This window comes from Balaenoptera musculus, chromosome 19 (assembly GCF_009873245.2).
Source record: "Balaenoptera musculus isolate JJ_BM4_2016_0621 chromosome 19, mBalMus1.pri.v3, whole genome shotgun sequence".
In the NCBI taxonomy this organism is placed as follows: domain Eukaryota; kingdom Metazoa; phylum Chordata; class Mammalia; order Artiodactyla; family Balaenopteridae; genus Balaenoptera; species Balaenoptera musculus.
The window spans coordinates 60062542-60083164 of NC_045803.1; the positions used below are offsets into that span (position 1 = coordinate 60062542).

At 59.6% G+C, this 20623-nt stretch overlaps 1 protein-coding gene across 3 annotated transcripts in view; it reads left to right on the forward strand.

Annotated features, from left to right (window-relative positions):
* The window catches only part of ACSF3 (acyl-CoA synthetase family member 3), a 57119-nt gene extending 42524 nt beyond the window's left edge, over positions 1-14595 (forward strand). For all 3 annotated transcript variants that reach the window (XM_036834940.1, XM_036834941.1, XM_036834943.1), the window contains exons 7-10: positions 2751-2877; positions 10318-10452; positions 10893-11004; positions 14262-14595. In XM_036834940.1, coding sequence (XP_036690835.1) covers positions 2751-2877; positions 10318-10452; positions 10893-11004; positions 14262-14409 — 522 coding nt within the window. In that variant the 3' untranslated portion in view covers positions 14410-14595. The remainder of the gene's footprint in view (positions 1-2750; positions 2878-10317; positions 10453-10892; positions 11005-14261) is intronic.
* Positions 14596-20623: the final 6028 nt, after the last annotated feature.

The following is a 20623-nucleotide window of genomic DNA, read 5'->3' on the forward strand; positions in this document are numbered from 1 at the left end:
TGCTATGTCTTCTCTTGTTGCAGAGCACGGGCTCTAGGTGTGCGGGCTTCAGTAGTTGTGGCACACGGCCTCAGTAGTTGTGGCTCGCAGGCTCTAGAGTGCAGGCTCAGTAGTTGTGGCGCACGGGCTTAGTTGCTCTGCGGCACGTGGGATCTTCCCGGACCAGGGCTTGAACCTGTGTCCCCTGCATTGGCAGGCGGATTCTTAACCACTGCAGCACCAGCAAAGTCCCCTAAAACTGGATTTTATAGTAAGTGCACAGACGGGCCTAGGGGAGGTTCAGGAGCCTCACTGCAGTCGGGTGGAGCAGAGGATCTTTGTCACCACTCTGTGGGTCACTTTGCCGTCTCCCTTTTATGTTGTTGTTCTCATATGTAACATCTACGTATATGGTAAGCTCCATTAAACAATGTTATAATTTTTGCTTTCAATGGTCAAAATATTTTTAAAGTACTCATGAGGAAAAGAATAGTCAGTTTTATTCAACCAGATATTTACCAGTTCTGTTGCTTTTCCTTCTGATCTTCCAGGTTCATTCTGGTGTCATTTCTGTTCTGACTGAACATTCTGTAGTAATTCTTTTAGGTCAGATCTGCTGACGACAAATTCTCTTCTTTCTTCATCTAAGAATGTCCTTACTTTATCTTCATTCCTGAAGGTTATTTTCACTGGATTTGGAATTCTGGGTTGACAGTTATTTCAACACTTAAAAAAATGTTATTCCACTTTTTTCTGGCCTCCATTGTTTCTGCTGAGAAGTCAGTAGTCGTTTGAATGCGTCTAAGTTATGCTCTGCTGTCAAGATTTTTGTCTTTCTTTTTAGTTTTCAGTGATTGGATTATGATGTGTCTGGGCTTGTATTTCTTTGGGCTTGTCCTGTTTGGGGTTCATGGAGCTTCTTGAATCTGTACATTAATGTATTTCACCAAACTTGAAGAGTTTTAAGCCAAATTTTATCAAATATCTTTCTGCCCCTAGCTTCTCTTCTGGGAATCCGATAGCATGAATGTTAGCCCTTGTGGTATTGGTGTAGGCTTCTGAGACTCTGTTTATTTTTTCCAATAGTTTTTTCTCTGTTGTTCAGATTGGGTAATTTCTATTGTTCTATCTTCAAATTCTCAGATTCTTTCCTTTGTAATCTCCATTTTGCTATTGAGCCCATCCAGCAAATTTTTCTTATTTCTGTTGTGTTTTTCAGTTCTAAAATTTCCATTTGGTTCTGCTCTATGTCTTTTATTTCTCTCCTGAGACTTTATATTCCCACTTATTTGCAGTGTTTTTGCCCTTACTTGTTGGAGCACATTGATAATATGTGCTTTAACATCTTTCTTAGGCACTCCCAACATCTGTGCCATCTGGTGTTGTCCTGCACTGATGGCCTTTTTCCATAAGAGTTGGCACTTTCTTGGCTTTTCATGTGCTGAGCAATTTCGTATTGTGTCCTAGACATTTTGAATATTGTGTTATGAGACTCTGGATCTTGTTCACATCCAGTGGAGGATGTTGGTATTTTTGTTTTACTATTATCTAGTTGACTTAAGTCTGCAAGTTCCAACCTGCCATCTCGGGGGTTGGTTTCCATGTCAGATTATTTTCATAGCCTTTGCCTTGCCGTGCATACCTGCCCTGCAGGTGTGCCACCCCGTGGCCAGGCTGACCTTGGCAGTGGAGGAGATAAAGGATGGCAGTGGAAAAAATGGTGAAATACAAATAAAGCCTGCAGTTTAGTTGAAAACACAAACACCTCCTCTGAGCAGGCTGATGGCAGGAACTCGGCTGGGTCCAGAACATGCAGCCCGGTCCCCTCGGGTGACGTCACGCCTGTGTGAGAACCAGGGTGATGAGTCGACAGCAAGGCTTGGGAACAGAGCTGCTGTGGGGCAGGCTCTCCTCACCCTCTGCCTGCAGGGTCGGCCCCGGGGGCGTTCAGCTTGCCGTCCAGGCCTCAGACAAACAACTCAGACGATTTTACAGCACATTTCAAAGGGGCTCTGATTTTTTTTAAAAGAGGGGGATATTCTTTCCCCAGAAAAGTTCATCCCAGGTGGGAGCTGATGAGCTGAACAGGCCTGTATGGCACTTGATCTCGTGGGTCACAGTTACTGCCACCGTCAGCCAACTCTGTGAGCGCGGAGCCAGCGAGGGTGCACCCGAGGGGCTCACTGGGCCCCGCGGCGTGTGGTGCCGCCTCGCTGTATCCTCTCCTGGCATCACAGACATCGACTCCGAGTCCTCTAACACCCAGCCCCCTTCCCGCCCTCGCCGTGCTCCCAGCAGGGGAAACGCCGAGATCCCTGCTCCTTGACCACCTCGCTCTCCTAGGCGCCCGGCTCTCCCTCCTTCACGGGCTGCCCTGTGTGCTCCCTTCCTGCCCCGAGGCTGCCGACCCCGAGCTTGTCCGGCAGCCACGGCAGGTGTGGGCCGCTGCCCTCTCCTCCCGTGTCCGCGGTCGGTCCAAGAAACACCCTGAAGACAGAGTTTCACGGGAGCGTGGCCTTTAGAGGTGGGCAGGCAGGCAAATGGGGCCCAGCAGCGAGCTCTGGGGAAGGGAGGCGGACACCCCCTGGCCGGGGCGGGCGCGGAGGTGGCGGCCGGCGTGCCCGAGGTGGGCACGGAAAGCGGCATTTGCCGTCTTTCCCACTAAAGTGTCTGATTTCAGGAGAGCATGTGGGCCTCGGGAGGGGCGGGGACAGGTGGAGACGTGCCCTGGAGGGGCGAGCTCTGACGCCCACCTTTCTCTCCCATTGCAGGTGACCCCAGGGTTTGAGGAGAAGGAGGGGGAGCTCCTGGTCAGGGGGCCCTCTGTGTTCCGGGAATACTGGGGCAAGCCAGAGGAGACAAAAACCGCCTTCACCTCGGACGGCTGGTTCAAAACAGGTAGGAGGGAGGGTCCAGAGGGGACGGCAGGGCCACCCGGGTACCACCGCACCGGGACGTCCCCAGAATCCTCCCTGGCGGGCAGAGATGGGGTGGGGTACACTTTGTGCTCCCGTCTTAAAGGCTGCACCTCCCACACTGCACCCCAGCCCCCCTGAGGCCTCTAGAAGGAAGGTCCTGAGGCCATGACCCTCAGGGGGCCTAGCAGCCCCCAGCCCTGTGGCCAGGCTCCCATCCTGTCCCTTGGCCCAGCAGCCCTGCACGAGGTGGTCCCTCTGCCCCTCGTGGGTCAGGACTCCACTTCCCGAGTGACCACTGCACTCCGCCTCCGAGACCCTCCTCAGCGTGCCGCCCTCCCCGCCGCCGCCCCCTGCTTTGTAACCCCGCCCCCGTTTTCATAGAAGGAGGTTGGTTTGCACTTTGGTTTGGGCCCCTCGTTACGTTACTCCCCGCCCTGAAGTCTGCACTCTGTCGCCTGCTAGAGGAGCACGTGGAGACAGAGCCCGGGGTCTGTGCGTGGGCAGGCCGGTGCCCGCCCCCCAACCTCGGAGCCCTCTCGCCGGACACGCACCCAGGGCCCGCTCTGAGGAGCCCCACCCCTTCTGTCCCCCCCGCCCCCCTCCTCCTTGGTCCCAGCCGTCCTGTCTGTGTGGACGATTCGGCAGGTACTGGGAGTATTCACGGTTGCAGCTGCATTGATTCACTGGTTTGTGTTCACACAGGACACACCGGAACAGCAGCTCGTGACAGCCAGAGGTGGGGTTCTGGGGTTTCTCTTTTTCTTATTGCCTGTCTGTATTTCTAAAACTTTCGTACTGAAAATGCATTATTTCATAATAATAGTCTTAAAGCAATATTTTCCGAAAAGGAAGGCCTGTTCCCCTGTCGTCATGTGCTGGCCTCATAATTAGAAACGCACCTCTTGCCAGGTCTTCTGTGGACCACAGAGCTGAAGAGAAAGGCAGTGTGGGGGGGGCGGCCATGACGGGGTACCTGGGAGTGGGAAAGGAGGTGAGCGGTGGGTGTGGCCTTGGCCTGGTAACCCCTTGGGGAACTGCTCCCGGCCGATACCACACGCGTGTCTTCCCCACGGGCTCAGGCAGCGCGGGTTAGTAAGGGCAGAAATCACCTCCAATCTGCCGCCGTCGTGGGCCTGAGGTCACCAGGTGACAGAGCCGGCGGCCACGTGCAGACCCCCCAGCAGTCTCAGGGTGCTGGGGCTCCGCTGGGTGGGGCTTGAGGGGGAAGGGGCACATGAGGGGTTCTCCTGGGGGACCTCGGGGCTCCCTTTCAGGCCCCCCCAGAGCAGAGGCCTGTGCCGGGAGCCCTGGCCGGCGCCAGCAGAGGGCTCTGTGGTTGGGGCCCAGGAGCCTGGGCCACCTGTCCGTGCGGCATATTCACACGCGCCCCGGCTTCCCTTTGTAAACTTCGCATTCATACGGGCCAGCCTGGTGGCAGCCAACCACTATTATTGTCCTTCAAATGCAGTATTTAAGGAATACTACTTTTGAGCTAATCTTGCTTTTTTGTGTGTCCCTCCTGTAGCCCTCCGAGTGTCCTGACTTGGAAATCTGACTTCTTTGTGGCCATCCTCTTTCATTTTTAAATTCAGCTAAAGAGCTGCAACTTTTTTTCTTTAAAAGCACAGGGACCAAAGCCCTGTGGATTTTGCAGATAGCAGGGCTCGCTGAATGCTGGGCCGGCAGCGCTGCGAAGTGCAGGGCAGTCAGCGGTAAAACATTTTAGTCCCTGGTCGTGATGAATATTTCAGTTGAAAGGAATAGCATGCATTAATTATCGTAAAGAGATGTCTTTAGGAGAAAATGATTTTGAAATTCAGTTTAATTTCATTGTAATGCGCAGCAAACAGGAAGGGAGTCTGTGTGTTTAATTGGCTCTCGGGGGTGAGGCCTGGAAGCCGCGTGCCTTTGTCACAGGCCATTAGCGATACAGGCTGCATAATGAGCGCGGCAATCAGCTCACAGCTGCCGCTCCTGCGGGGAGAGCGTGATATTAAATAGAAATCAGGATGAATTAAACTTAACCCTTTCCCTGGCCAGCCCTTCCTGCCACACAGATTCTGGCCGGGGCTCGAGAGGGGCCGCACCCAGCTGGCTTCTCCTCCGTGTCTGGACGAGAGGAAAGAGGCCTCCTTCGGCCATGCCAGCCATGGCCACCCTCCCTGCCCGGCATGAAGCCTGGCTTCCATCGCCAGGGAGCTCCTTGCCAGCCCCAGGGGTCCTGGCTGCAGCTCAGGCAGGAAACCAAAGCTCTCTATCCAGAAGCACCTCCAATGGCGACCCCGATCAGGTCCCACCTGAGCACGCCAGGCTGGGGAGAACCTTCCACACGCACGTGGGCCCAGTGCCGGCCGGGGCAGGGAGGTGGCGGTGCCAGGGCCCCCCTCTGCTCAGGGCTTTACCTTGACCCTGCGGACGGAGCTGAGGACACAGGGATGCAGGGGCTGAGCTGAGCCTGCGCTACAGCCCCTCCTGCCCTCTGGACGTGGGAGAAAGACTGTAGCTGAACACGAGGAAACAGAAATTGTATCTCTGCCTTATTCTAAAGAAGATCTCCTCACGCCGTTTACTGTTAGAAAGTGACGTAGTAAACTGCACACACCTAATGACAAATCAACGCACTTGTAGAAGAAATTTAGGTAATTGGGGAAAAGGTCCGTAAGAAAATCCACCAGAACATTAACGGGGGTATCTGGGTGCTGAGTTTACTCCCTTTTTTTTCTTCTCTAATGAGCACATGATGTTATCAGGGGAAAACATAAAAGGCTATTTACGTAAGAAAAAAAGACTCACCAGCAGGAAACAAGAGAGCCCTGCTGTGGCCGGGTGCACACGTGGCCGAGGTCTGCAGCCTCGGTGGAGCGTGGGGTCCACTGAGAAGTCGGTGAGCGCACGACGTGAGGGCCAACTGGGGCCAAGGGAGTGGGTCCCTGAGCCCAGTAGCCCCAGTGGGAAAAACGAGCCACGGCCACGGGCAGATCCAGAGGAAGTGCAGTTGGCCATAAAAATACGGAAAACGTTTTACTTCCTGGTGGTGAAAGAGCGAATGTGGAAACAGTCTCCTTCCACCAAATTGGCAGAGATTCTTCCGAAGTTGACACTTGGTGCTGTGAGGCGGGTGCTTGGCACCCGCGGGCGGGTTGTGAGTCAGGAGGGCTCCTGGGAATCCGTTCAAAGGAAACGGGGTGCGGGAGGACGCGTACGATGTTTATAAAGTGGGAAATTGGAGTCCCTTGTTCTGCGCTGGGCTTGTGGGTGCCTCGTGGTGCATCCAGACCACAGAGGATCGTGAGCCTTTTGCAACCACGACTCGAGTGATCCTGGCCTGAGGGAGCCCCTGCTGGCGTGCACCACACACGTGTGTGTGTGTGTGTGTGGCCGTCACGCGGGTTTGCACTGCCAAGCACAGACGCTAGCTGCTGTCTCTGTGTGATTGTCATCTGTTCCTTTGTTTTCTCTCTGCCAGTGTTTCCTCAGTAAGCTTCGTTCCCTTACAAACACAGAGGAGAAGTATAAAATCTTTCCAGTTCTCGTGTGATGAAGGCCCCAGGGTGGACCCAGGCGTGAGCTCCGTCCTCTTGCCCAGCAGCTCACTCGGAGCCACGCTGAGTTCTGATGTGGTTCTCCCGAAAGCAGTGCTTTTATTTTGACCAACAATAGTTAGGAATCAGGCAGCGTGTTGAAAAGAGGGGGCCCGGTGCTTCGTGTTAGGGGTGTGACAGCACGTGTAGCTGGAGGTGGTCGACCCCTTCACGTCTGCTGACCGCGTACGACCAGAGCCCTGGGCAGGGCCCCCCAGGCCCCCCAGGACGTGTGGTGTGGTCAGGCTGCCGAGTGGGCAGGCCCCCGCCTCCCTGCGGGGCTTGGGCTCTCTGTGGAGGCGCCTTGTGAGCAGGAGGCTGGGGCTGTGTCGCGGTCCTGTCTGGTGGTCGTCCCTTTGTGTGTGTTTTACCCTTTGTTCCCCAGTGGTCATCAAGAGCTGTTCCTACACGTTCTTCTGAAATGCCCGGCTTTGTTGGAGTTAAGTCTCCGAGCCACCTGGAGCGGCTTCTGTGCGGACGGTGTGTCCCCATCCTGCGCACTCCTGCTGGGCCTCTGCGCTGCCCTTTGTTTTTTGTTGTTGTTGTTGTTTGTTTTTCTGGGTTTTTTTTTTTTTTTTTTGCTGCACCAGGTCTTAGTTGTGGCGTGCAGGATCTTTAGTTGCGGCATGTGGGATCTAGTTCCCCAACCAGGGATCGAACCTGGGCCCCCTGCATTGGGAGCGCAGAGTCGTAACTACCGGACTGCCAGGGAGGTCCCTACGCTGCCTTTTGGCCGCAGCGTCTGCCCCGGTCAGCCTCAGACCTCTGGGCAGAAGGTCTTTGTTTTTATCAAGGTCACACGTGCGCAGCTGGAAGACTCCAGCAGTCTGTCCGGTTTGGGAAGAAGGACGTGTGGCCCTCGTACCCCAGCCGTGCCCATCTTGGCCACCTGGAGGCTGCCAGACGCTTGTGGACGCACCGTTCAGGGTTGAGCCACGTGGGAGCCGCAGTGTTTCCGGAGGCGGGAGGGCTCATCTGTTCTGGCCCCCAGTCCCCCTGGGAGACCCCCCTGTGCTTGCCACCCACGCCCGCGCACAGCTCCCACCGGCCTCCCTTCTCCTCGTCGGCCACGTTCCCCAGGAGCCTCCTGAGGCTGGGCGAGTGGGAGGGGAGCTCTGGCGAGCTCGTGTCTGCCAGTGTCTTCTTCCTGGCTGGGCCGGGTACGGGAGTCTGGGCTAGATATTGTCTTTACTGGTGTCAGGCTTCCACGTGTGCTGCCGGCTGCAGCTGCGTTATTCCTGGCGCATCGTGACCTTTCCCCTCTTGAGGTCCTAGAGAACCTTCCCTTTGCCCTGGGAGCCCTGAAGTCGACAGGCCACGCACCCTGGGGGCTCTGGAGACCACGTCTTGTAATTCCGGGGGTTGACGGCTGATTTTCTCCCGTCTGATGCCCAGCAGGGGTCCGGGGGCCGAGAGCAGGAAGAGGGGCTGCGGAGGCCCAGCCACCGCTGCTCAGGGCCCGTGGGCTCTCGTGTTGCCGTCCACCCTCCTCCGTCCCCAGAGAAGGACCGGCGGCCGTGCGCTGAGGGCCGGTGCTCCTGCTCCTCGCTCGGCCCACCCTGCCACCTCCTGCAGGGCGCCTGGCAACCCGGCTGTAACCCGTCTCACACAGCCTCCCTCCAGCCCGCGGGGTCTGTCCGCTTGCTTTCCAGCTGCCAGTTTCTCACCATCATGCCCTCTCCTGTCTCCCTGTGCACGGCTTTGTGCTTTAAAAACAACAGTTGCTGTTGATTTTATTTCGAGAGGGAGAGAACCAAGATGTGTGTTCAGGCGAGGCTTCCGCTGTGGGAAGTTGTGTCTTCATTTTCCTTCTAGTGCCTTCCTTGGCCTTCTGCACAGCCACGTGTGAGGGGCACAGACCCGCTGGGACCTCCTGCCTCCGTCTTCACGGGGCCTCTCCTGGGTCTTCTGTGTCTCGAATATCCCTCTGCCCCCCTCTTACGAGGACGTGTGTGATCACACTGAGGCCACTGGGTAGTCCAGGGTGGTGTTGACATCTGTCGGCACACCCTGCCTGACGGTGGTCCGGGAAGCAGCAGGGCTCTCCCGTGGGGCCTTTCCTCACTCGGCACACAGACCCCCAGACATCCCCCTGGGACGATGTCTGTGTGTCCTCAGCACCGTCCCTACCACTGCGGTGCCTGGCTTTTCTCAGAGGAGACCCTAATTCTCACTGCTCTTCATCAGGCTGGATGAGGGTCAGTGTAAGAGCTGCTGACGGGAGACAGTGCAAGGAAGCCGCCGTAACTGTGAGCTGGTGCGCGGGCAGTGGGCACCTGGAGATGCCACAGAAGTGACGTCTGAGCAGAGGGACAGCGAAGGGTGTCGGGCAGATGGAGAACCAGATGCTGCAGATGGGGTGGCGGTTGTGCGCACCCCTGGGGTGAGGGGCGTGGCTGGGGGGCCTGCCATAGGGCGTGTGGGTACAGCCGTGGCGAGCTCTCACCCTGACTTAAGTTGGCGTCACACAGAGCAAAGAGGGGGCAGGCGACATGGCCAGAGGCCCCGAAGCCACGTTGGCCTTGGTATGGGCAATGGGGGTGTCCCTGGCAGGACCAGGGCAGGGCAGTGACCCCCACCCCCAACACTGCTGCGTCTCTGGCCAGCGGAGGCCTGGCTGGGCCATTGGGTGCATTTAAGGGGCTGGTGTCCAGTGGTTGGGAAGCCGTCGGGAGACCCAATGGCTGTCCACTGCGGAGGGGACATGGCCGGAGCCAGGGCTGCACAGCAGGAATGGGAGAGGGACCCCGGTGGGCCTCATGGGATGGGGGCAGACCGCGTCCTGTCCCTGCGGCCCGCCTGTTAACTCCACGCCTGCATCCTTTCCCGCCAGCCGGCCACCTGCCCCATCACTCTGTCTGGGGACCAGAGTGCCTCTCCTCCCTTCTGCTTCCCGTCAGGCAGGAGGCCCCACACCTGCAGGAGCCCAGCTTCTGCGGCATCACAGGCCACCGCAGCCAGCCGGGCACCGCCATCCGTCTTGTTTAATAGGCTGGGGCGCCCCGCGTGGCAGGTCGCCAGGAGCGCGAGCTGACGGATGGGCCCCCTGCGTTGGACGGTGTGATGGATCATGAAATGCTGATGATTTATTCCAGCTAATCACCCGTGTGCAGCGTGGGGTGTGTGAGAGCAGACGGTGAAGCACCAACGCAGCTCTCAGTGCGCGGTGGGCGTCCCCACGTGCACAGGCTCACATGTCCGTGCACACGTGTGTGTGTACGCTCACACTCAGCCCCACCACCCCCGACCGCAATGCCCTGTCTGGCGTGTGGCCCCGGCCCTCGCTGACCTCGTCCCCCCCCCCCACCCCAGGTCTCTAGCGCCTCCTGAGGTGGGACCGCATGGGTCCTTAGCTGGGCAGGGCTCCTGCCAGGACCACGTCCAGGAGAAGTGGGTGGGGAAGCCCCGGCGCTGAGCATGGCTGGTGGGGGGGTCCCTCCCGGGGGGGTCCCTCCCTCCTGCCAGACTCCCATGTGACACTGCGTATGGCCCGGAGCCCCATTGGGAAAGGGCCTGCTGTGGCCCTGCTGTGGCCAGGACCCCAGGGAGGCCCTGATGCTCTTGTTTCCTGCCTCCGTGGTCCTGGGCTGTTTCACGGGGGTCCTGCCCGTCCCTGTGGGACGCCGCCACCTGCCTAGGGGCAGGGCCACGGAGGCGTCTGGCGTCGGCATCACGCGAGGTCCCAGCTGTCCGCCTGGTGCTTGCTGCCTTGTCCCAGAGAGGTGCTGACGCTCCCAGACGCGGGGCCCACACGTGCCGGGGAGGGTGGCGCTCACATGCGTGTGCAGCGCCGACCGCGGCCGAGTCAGGTGCCTCCCACTGACCCGAGCCTCTCCCAGGTGACACGGCCGTGTTCAAGGACGGCAGCTACTGGATCCGCGGCCGCACGTCCGTGGACATCATCAAGAGCGGGGGCTACAAGGTCAGCGCCCTGGAGGTGGAGCGGCTCCTGCTGGCCCATCCCAGCATCACGGGTGAGCGGCTGGGTGCCCGGACCCTGACCTTTGGCTGACACAGCTGCACTCGGCCACCCGGGCTGTCTCGGGACCGGTCCAGATGTGTCTTCCTGTGTGTGTGTTGTTGACAAAACGGGGACCAGGTACCCGGTGGGGGGCACACCATCAGGGCCTGCCCTCCCATCCCCTCCCCGCCCCCCCCACAGTCGGCCTGCTCCCCCGCCCGCCGCGTGGGTCCAGGCTGGCCAGGTGCAGGCCGTGACCCCGTGCGCAGGAGTGGTGGTGTCCTGGGCCGTCCTGGCCCCTCAGAGACTCCGTATCCCCTGTCTCTGGCCGCTAGGCGGGCTTCTCTGGGGGCGGCGGGCCCCAGGCGTTTCCCGCACGTGCCCGCTGCCCTGCAGCCTGCGGTGCTCGTCCTCCTGTGTTTCTGAGGTCCCCACCCTCTTCTTTCTCCACAGACGTGGCTGTGATCGGAGTTCCAGACGTGACGTGGGGCCAGCGGGTCACCGCAGTGGTGACCCTTCAAGAGGGACACTCGCTGTCCCACAGGGAGCTCAAAGAGTGGGCCAGGTGAGGGCCGGGCGGGGGGGCGGGGTCTCGGGCTGGGGCCTGAGGGCCAGGTGATGTGGTCCTGTGGGAGCTGCGCCTCCCGCACCACACACACACACACACTCATACGCGCGCGCAAAGGGCCCCAGGGAAGCTGTGTCGTGACGATGGGAGCAGATGTAGTACCCCGACCCCTGACTCAGGTGTAAACTTCCGAGGCTGGGTCAGAGGTGGACGGGGTCCCGTGGTGAGCGAGTGCGTCCCCCCCTGGGTGTAGGAGGAACCTTGTCAAGGAAGGTCCGTTCCCAGGAGCTGAGCTCAGAGCCATCCCGACGGGACCCCGGGGCGTGGGCTGAGCGGGCTCGGGGCGGGGGCGCTGCTGGGCCCGAAGCACATGCTGAGCGCGGGGCATCACACGGGCCCGTGGGTGCTCGCTGCTGGCCCCAGGCCAGAGCTCAGAAAGGAGCTGTTAGTTACATCCCCAAGGCCTTTATTTTAGATCCAAGAGGTCCTTCCTTCTGCTCCTCTCTCCCCACACCCCTTGCCCAACTTGCCTCCTTCTCCTCTGCACTGAAGATATTTGTGGTTCATCCAACGTGATTTCACAAACAGGAGGAATCCTTGTTTATCAGGGCAGCACAGCTGGGCGATTAGATTCCCCTGGATTTGCAAAATCACAGTTGGAGCTTTGCAGTTTCACAAAGGCACGAAGAAGATTCTAGTTGGCTTTGCCGCTTTGGTTAAACAGTTGCTTTGTTAAAAGAAAGAACCTGCCATCCTTTGCTGAGAGCAGGTTTCCTGGCCCTCAAACCTGCTCCTTCACGCCCAGGGCTCCCGTTGTCCCTTCACCGCAGGGGCCTGAGACCCCGGCTGGGGCGGCGCTGTGCTGTGTGCTGAGGCTTTGGGTCCCTGGGGAGATGCTCCCAGCAGGGCGGGCCTGGGGCAGGTGGTCAGCCTGCAGTCCCCACGCGGCCAGTTCCCTGGGCTGTGTCCTCCCACGGGGCGGTCACTGGACAGTGACCCCGCGGCTGCCCACCCCCTGGAGGGAGGGCAGGGGCCTTCCTTTCAGAGCGCAGGGCAGGCGCCGCCCCCGCATGGGGGGGAATGGGGGAGGGGCCTCACTCCGAGCTTACCAGACGTTGGCTCAGTGAAGCTGCTCTTTCTTTCTGTGTCCTGTTCGTTGCCATTTGGGGGTCTTTTTTAAAGGTTTTTTGTTTTTTTTTTAAATAATGTCTTCCCTTTCGCTGCCATTTTTTTCATTTCTGAAGATTCTTGAATCTTACAAGACCCCCAAACAAAGGTCTGTCCTACGCCCTCCCGCAGACCCTGCGCTGTACTCCTAGCGGGGTTGCGGGAGGCTGGCACCCCCGCCCCAGCTCAGGCACCGTGACACTTGGAGGGGCCGGCGTGGCCTCTGGGCTCGGTGGCAGCACCGCGTTCCCGGTCTGGGACGTGGCCCGCCCACCAAACTCTCCAGTTGCAGCGGCCCACGTGGGGCTTACTCCCCGGGGGGAATTCAGAAATCCGGTGTCCGGATGGATCAGGCGCTGCCGTCCGATCAGACCGTGGAGGGGAGATGCTGCTGGCCCCCCGGGCCACCTCCCTTCCCCATGGGGCTGAGCGGTGGAGCTGAGGCCACCGCTGTCCCCAGGGCTTTTCCCATGGGGAAGCTGGCTTTGTAACAAACCACTCAGCCCTGCTGTGTTCCTGCCCAGGGCCTCAGTTTGCCTGGGAGCTGCTCTGACAGTTTCCTGTGAGACCAGTTGCTAAGCCGACGCCCCTCGCAGGAGAACAGGGTTTGTTCTCAGAATCCGCGGGTCTGCAGGCTTTAGAGCGCGTCCCTCCGCGTCTGCAGCTTCTGCTGCTTCGTGGTGGCCGTGAGTTAGGCGTCCAGTTGTGTGTCCTGCCTTTGCTGTGACCCCACCCCGCCTGTGCGCTGTCGTCCTACCTTTTACTTTTGTGTTCATTACAAGCCCCACGGTACGTTCTTGAACGCTTTTTGTTCAAACGGTTATCTCTTAAGGAGGATTCACTAATAAGGAAGATGACACGTATCCTGTGTCTGGCACTCTCCCCCCAGGGCGGCCCCTCCCACCACAGACCCTCAAGTGTGGGGAGCGGGTCAGCTGCTGGGGACCCCTAGCTCCTGTGTCTGAAGCCTTTAATTTCATCTTCATCCTTGAAAGAGACCTTCTCCGGGTTTGGGATCCTAGACAGACGGGGTTTCCTTTTCCTTCGTGCTCCACTCCCGCCTCACCTACTCTTCACTCAGGGCCCTGCATCCTTACAGCCGCCCCTTGACCCGCTCCACGCTGGTGGGTGGAGAGAAGGTGGGTGCCGCCTGGGAGGTGGTGCTGTGCAGCGGGGGGCGGGGAGCGGGTGTCCCTGGTGGAGGCTCCACGTGACCTTTGGCCCGGAGCAGGCGATTTGCGCCAGAGCTGCCCCGAGGTAACAGCGTTTCGCGCCATCTGTGGGCAGATGGACGTAGGCACCAGCTACTGAGGCCAAGGGGTGGGCTTTCTCTGCCCAGCCTCGCAGGCCCCTTGCTGCACACGTCCTGAGTGGCCAAGGCTGTCCCTACTCCTGCGGGCCCCGAGCAGACTTCGCGGTACCTCTGTCCGGAGCCCCACTGCCCGATGCCCCGCCGTCTGCGTCACTGGCAGCAGCCACAGAGCGTGGAGCCTTTGTGGGCCAGGAGGCCACGGTGGGTGGCCCCTCTCCCCACCGCCCCGGGCAGCATCCCGTGCACCTGCTGGTTCCCTACTGAGGGGCCCCGTGTGCGGCCCGCGAGCCAGGAGCAGGCAGCTCTGCTCAGGAGGAGCCTAGGCGTGGTGTCCAGAGCTGCCTGGGGCTGGGCCCACCACGTGGCCGTTCACAGGAGGGAGCATTGTCTAACGGTGCTCCTCCTGGGGGTGCGGGCTGCAGGCCAGCTGCTGGACCCAGACGGCCACTCCCACTGCTTGGGCACCAGGCTCTGGGGTGGGAGGGGTGGCTCCAGCCGGCGTGTGTGGTCATGGCACCCAGGGGTCTGTGAGGTGCCCACCCACCTCCCCCAGCCGTCCGGCCAGGGCTGCAGTGAATGGACCGCGAGGTAGGACCAGTTCTTTCCAGCTCAGGGGCTCTGGGGCGGGGTCTCGGGCGGCCTGGCCCTGGGTGAGGCTCACCCTCTCCCCCAGTGGGCAGAGGGCGTCTCCATGCCCAGGACCAGGCCCCGACCTGCTGCGGAGGTGCCACCCGCGCCCGCGGCTCCTGCACTCAGGCCTGGCCTGTCTCTGCAGCGGTTTCCTGGCCCCGTACGCGGTGCCCTCGGAGCTCCTGCTGGTGGAGGAGATCCCGCGGAACCAGATGGGGAAGGTCAACAAGCAAGACCTTGTCAGGCAGCTCTACCCGCGCGACTGGGGTGCCCCTGAGACCGGGCGCCAGTGAGCTGGCTTCCCGCCTGGCCACACCTGACCGGAAGGAAACCGCCTCGTGCCCTCTGCCCCGGCCTCGTGGCCACGGCACACCGCACAGCTCCGTGTGCTCTGCAGTCCCCGCCCCCCAGGTCCCTGCGGGTCTGGAGGTGTCACGGGGGAAGCAGGTCTCCCTGGAAACTCAATAAAGGCTCCACAGAGAAGCAGACGCCTGTCCTGCACTCCTTCCCAGGGCCTGCGCGGTCCCCGCCCACGGCACCGGGAGGGCCCTGTCTGCACGCATGTGCATGGTGCGCAGGGCGGGGGTCTCTGGTGGACTCGGACGATGGTCCTGGGCGTCCAGGGGAAGGCGTTTCCCACCACACGAGCGCCTTGCTGGGGTGTCCGGCACCCGTGGCCCTGGCAGAGGCTCTTTAGGCCTTCAGGGCCAGGGACGCAGCTTATGTGACCAGAGGGTGGGGGGCAGAATGCCTGACCCTCGGCCCCCAGAGGGGACCTCCTGGACCAGGGGTTGGCACACTCTGGGACGGGCCAGGGGGCCGGTATTGGGCTCTGGGGCCAGTGTTCCTTGTCAAGGCCGCAGCCCAGGTCCCACGGACCTCATACAGAGTCCAAAGTGCTCAGTAGCCAGAGGCCGACCACGAAAGGCCCCGCAGCTGCTCTCCTTGACCCCCATCCCCTCCCCTGTGCTGCTCCCTCCACGACACCCCCTGCTCCCTTTGGTCTTTGGATGTCTCCCTCTCCTTCCCAGACCCCCCACCTGCCCCTGCTGCCCGGCCCCAGGTTCCCTGCCCTCCCCAGCCAAGGGCAGAGGTGCCCTTGGAGGCCCAGGTGTCGTGGGGAGGATGGGCAGGAGCCGGGACAGAGCCGAGGGCCTGGTGGGCAGCGCGTGGGGGCCAGGGCTGCTCCCCCACCCTGTGCGCATGGCCTGTGACTCCGCGAGGCCGGCCCCGGGCACGGCATTTGCTCGGAGGAACGTCCACCCCAGCGCCCTCCTGCCCGAGCCCTGGACACGCGCTGGTCACCCGCCTGTGCAGCAGGCCAGCCTTCCGGCCTCGGCGCTGGCCCGCAGCCCAGTACTCTCAGGGCAGCACTGGACACTCTGGCTCCTGCTGTCCTCGTGTCCTGGGACCTGGGGACCATGAGCTCCTGGGAAGAATCAGCTCCCACGTCCCCAGAGCTTTACTTCACCCCACTGGTTTGACTCTGTGTCTGTCTTAATACTGAAAATTTGATTCCTGAAAACGTTCACGTCATCATCTGCTTTCTGCTATCGTCTGTACAAAATACTTTCCGAAAAATAATGGTCATCTTGGACCAAGAACAAGACCAGGCTGGGACGCTGACAGGCTCTTAGACCATGTCCCTCAGGACGCAGAACGTGGCCTGGCCCCTGCCCGCCCCACCGCGTCGGCGCCCTCGGGCCAGGTTCATCTTCTGCTGCAACTCACGGTCGGTCCAACCCAGCCTGGCGGGGGCCCTGGTCTGGCCCTGGAGACAGGCACAGCCCCCCCTGCTAAGTCAGCATGACTGAAGGTCCCGAGGCTTTGGGAAAGTTCCCTTGGCTGGAAATGCCTCAGCCTGGCAGCTCCGTGTTGCCCTGCGCTCAACTCCCAAACCAAAGACGGGGGCGGGCACCCTGGGCTCTGTCAAACCCGTAGTGCTTGGATCTCGCTTGGAGGGGCTCCTGGGCACAGCGGGAGTGGATTTGTTGAGAAGCAGCGGGAAGATAAGGGCGCCTGGCAGGGTCTGCTCCTCGGACGCCGCTCCCTCGGGGGCAGGGGGAAGGCCCGCGGTGGAGGGTCCGCACCTGCCACGTCCCTCCCTCCGGACATAAACCTGCGGGGCGTTCAGGGCCTCTGCTGCCGTCTGCCTGCATTTATTCACCAGAGCTCAGCATCCACGTGGGATGCGCAGAGGGCCCGCTGAGGAGAGACACGGGGGGACGGGCGGGCTTGAAACGGCCACAGAAATGTCAGGGCTGACACCGCGACACCTCAAGGCCCACGCGCCCTCTGCGCCCACCCCACCGCCCCGCCCCCCTGTTCTGTGACGTGAGGCTGCTGCCCCCTCAGGGCTCCGACCGAGGACGGAGGCCTGAGCTCCCCGTGGGAGCCAAGGTGGGCAGCTGCCCGCTGGACCCGGTGCTGTGAGGGGGCAGAGCCCAGGGAGGGCATGGCGAGGAGGAGGGGGCAGCCCAGGCCCCACGGGCGACGACAGCGCATCTCCGGGGGGCCCGGACCAGTGTCCCCGGACAGAGAGCCCACCCCAGGGCTGGTCAGGAGCGTGGACGCCACAACAGCAGGGCTGTCCCACGGGAGCCGGGCCTGCCTCTGCCAGTGCCTGAGGCCCCCCAGACGCCCTCGGATGCTGGGGCCACCCGTGAGGCCCCCAGAGTTGTCCACGTCCTGGCCCCCCACGCAGGCCCAGTGTCACCCCAGTGGAGAGGGGCAGGAGTGCGATAATGCGCAGCGCTTAGCACGCGGCCATTGCTGCGCACCTTTACCGCGCAACCCTGGTTACTAGGCAACGGTTACCGCGAGACCGCTGACGCGGGCTGTTTAGAGCGGCGGTTAGAGGGCCCGCTAGGCCGGCGGTCGGCGGGGTGGTGGTCCTCCAGCGGAGAGCGAGGTAAGAGGCGGATGGCGGCCTTCTCCCTGGGGCTCTCCAGGCCCTCCGGCCTCGGGCTGGCGGCTGGCGGGTGAGCTGAGGGCCTGGGAACAGCCTGGGGGTGTGCCCTGCAGGGCTCCAGAGCCCTCGCCAAGGCCGCCCACTGGCCGGGCGGAGGCCTTGAGGCGGCCGTGAACCTCTCTGCCATCCCCGCCTCTGCGACCTAGTGGCAGCGGCAGTCTGCATGGGTCTCAGCCCGTGGGACCTGGCACCCGCCCCACCCCACCCCCGTTTGGGCGGCCTGAGGAGGCTGAGGGCCGGCTGGGTCCTGGGCGCCTGGCTCCCTCAGTGATGACGGCTGGGCAGGGTCTGGGGAGCCGGCCCTGAGGGTGCCGCCAGCTGAGATCTGCCTCTTCAGCCTGGGCAGTGGCGGGAAGACCCAGGCTGGGTGCTGGATGGACGCTCCCGGGCAGGGTAACCACCCCCCCGCAGGGACCCCCTTCTCTTAGCCAGGATCTGGACCTCGGAGGGTGAAAGTTGAGCCTTGGGACCTTCCCTTTTTCTTGTCAGAACAGGGAGTACCATTTGTTTGGTGGAGATTTACAGGACCTGACCGTGACCTAACCTCAAGAACAAAGGATCTGACACCAAGAAGTCTGCAACAACTACCCACGCCCCTCTCTCACCTTTCCCATAAAAGGGCTTTGCTGAAAACTTTCGAGGAGTTGGAGGCCTTTTAGGGCATGAGCCACCCACCGGCCCTGCAGCAAACCTTGCTCTGCTCCAAACTCTGACGCTTTGGTATTGTCAATGTGCGTCAGACACACGGACTGGCGTTCGGTAACGGGGGTGGAGTCAGAGTGACGGGGGTGACAGGAGGTTGGCTCTGCCTCCTCCATTGCGAGCAGGCTGGCTGGCTCTTCACATGTTCTCTTGCCCGTGTGGTCTCCTGCAGGATTGCTAAGGGGGCTGCTGGGGTAGAGAGCTGGTCATTCTTTAACTGCTTACTTCTTCATTCTTACTTCTTTTCATCTAGGAAAAGAATCAGCGCCGTAGACAAGGCAAGGTGTGCATTCAGGAGAGCACAAGTCAGGAGTTAGTTTCAGTTGCCTGGTGATCTCATTCCTATAATTAGGTTCTTTTAAGGGTAGAGGGGACAGAAGTGGGCAAACAGGAAAGGGGGAAAAGGGCTGCTTTCCGTGTGCCAAACATCTGAAAAACTCTGAATCCCGACACGCTTCTTGCGGGGGCGTTTGGATGTGGGAATGGGCCCATCTTACTTAGGGCTCGGAAGGAGGGGGAGACGGGCCCTGGGACCCTCAGGGCCGGCAGCCTCGTCGGGCCGGGCTGTCTTTGGTGACCAATTTGGGCTCTTCACTGGTTACTGGTTTATTCAAACTCGTTACTTCCATTTGATGACCTGGATCTTCTGTAAAACCGTGCACTTCATCCAGGTTTCAGATTTATTTGCACAGTCCCTTATCAATCTTGCTTGTGCGTCTGGTTAAATTTCCCTTTTGTTTAGCTTCTCCTTTCCTGGTGGCTGGCTGGACCCGCCCTCACGGGCCTCCACCTAGCTGTTCTCCTAACGCCCACCTGGGCACCCCCGTCCTCACCCGGCTCCAAACTCTGGGTCCTTTCTTCTTTGACTTAATCTCTTAAAGCGGGGGTGATTGGAGCACGTTGTCTGCTCACTGTTTCCCCACTGGTCTCTGCTACTACCCCGAGAACACGGACCAAGGGGTTCCAGAGCTTTGAAATTTGGGGCCCTCCTGTGCCCCTACACAGTGGCTTTTCTTTCCTCAGGAGGCAGCTCTTCCTTTGATATTCCAGTGCTAGGTGCCCAGGCCCCGGTTATACCTTATTATTACCTATTCTGATGGATTGTTATTTGCGTTTTCCTGTTAAATCACATGTTCTCTGAGATCAGTACTGCTATCCGGCTTCTGGGGTTGGTATTTATTTATAATTAATTATTTTATTTATTTATCTTTGGCTGCATTGGCTCTTTGTTGCTGCACGCGGGCTTTCTCTAGTCGCGGCAAGCGTGGGCTACTCTTCATTGCGGTGCGCGGGCTTCTCATTGCGGTGGCTTCTCTTGTTGTGGCGCACAGGCTCTAGGCGCGCGGGCTTCAGTAGTTGTGGTGCGCGGGCTCAGTAGTTGTGGCTCGCGGGCTCTAGAGTGCAGGCTCAGTAGTTGTGGAGCACAGGCTCTAGGCGCATGGGCTTCAGTAGTTGTAGCACACAGGCTCAGTGGTTGTGGCTCGCGGGCTCTAGAGCACAGGCTCAGTAGTTGTGGCGCATGGGCTCAGTAGTTGTGGCTCACGGGCTCTAGAGCGCAGGCTCAGTAGTTGTGGCACATGGGCTCAGTAGTTGTGGCTCACGGGCTCTAGAGCGCAGGCTCAGTAGTTGTGGCGCACGGGCTTAGTTGCTCCGCGGCATGTGGGATCTTCCCGGACCAGGGCTCGAACCCGTGTCCCCTGCATTGGCAGGCGGATTCTTAACCACGGCGCCACCAGGGAAGTCCCTCTGTCTCTCCTTTAGTGAGCAAATGTAGTCCATTTATTGTGATTATTGATGTCTTTGGACTTATTTCTACAATCCCCATTTGCATTTTCTGCCACCACCTTAGGGATATGGCGTTTGTTGTTTTGCCTTCTCTTTCATCGTATTGATAAACTTCTTGGGACTTTCCTAGCAGTCCAATGGTTAAGACTTCGCCATCCAATGCAGGGGGTGCGGGTTCGATCCCTGGTTGGGGAGCTAAGATCCCACGTGCCTCATGGCCAAAACCCCAAAACATAAAACAGAAGCAATATTGTAACAAATTCAGTAAAGACTTTAAAAATTAAAAAAAAAATTCTCTACTCTTTTCTCTTTGCTTATTTGGAAATTATAAACTAAATTTCTGTTCTTTGAGTGCCTTAAAACGTTTAGATACTTGCTATAAAGTCTAAGTTGTTCACAGTAATGCAGCACGGGGCTCCCCTATGGCTGGGATGAGGCTCCCAATACCTGCCCCTCTGCCATCTTTTTTTTTTTTTTTTTAAATCTTTATTTATTTATTTTTTGGTCATGCCGTGAAGCATGTCGGATCTTAGTTCCCCGACCAGGTATCGACCCGGCGGCCCCTGCAGTGAGAGCTTGGAGTCTTAACCACTGGACCGCCAGGGAAGTTCCTCCTCCGCCGTCTTGATATGTTTCTGTAGCATTTCAGTTTTGTTTTGTTTTGGACACAAAAATTAATAGGCTTTGTTTTCACGGTCAATCATTAAATTTACTGACATTTTATCAACTTCTTGGCTCAACGGGTTTCATTTTAATGAATAATTCTCTGCAGTAGTTGTTTCAGTAACCGCCGCTGAGTGTGTATCTGAGTCTCTACTTTTTCTCACTCTCGAATGACAGGCTGTCTGGGCATAAGATGCGGCGCTGCTCCTCGGGTGCCGGAAAGATTTTCTTTGTCCTCAACACCAGTAAGTGTCTGCCTCACTCCCACGCCCCCAGGACAGAGCCCGGAGGGCCTGGGGCAGGAGCAGGGCCAGAGCACTTATGGAAAGGTCGCAGGACCGGGGAGAGGACTGGCCAGAGGGGGAGCCAGAGTGCACTCGAGTCTG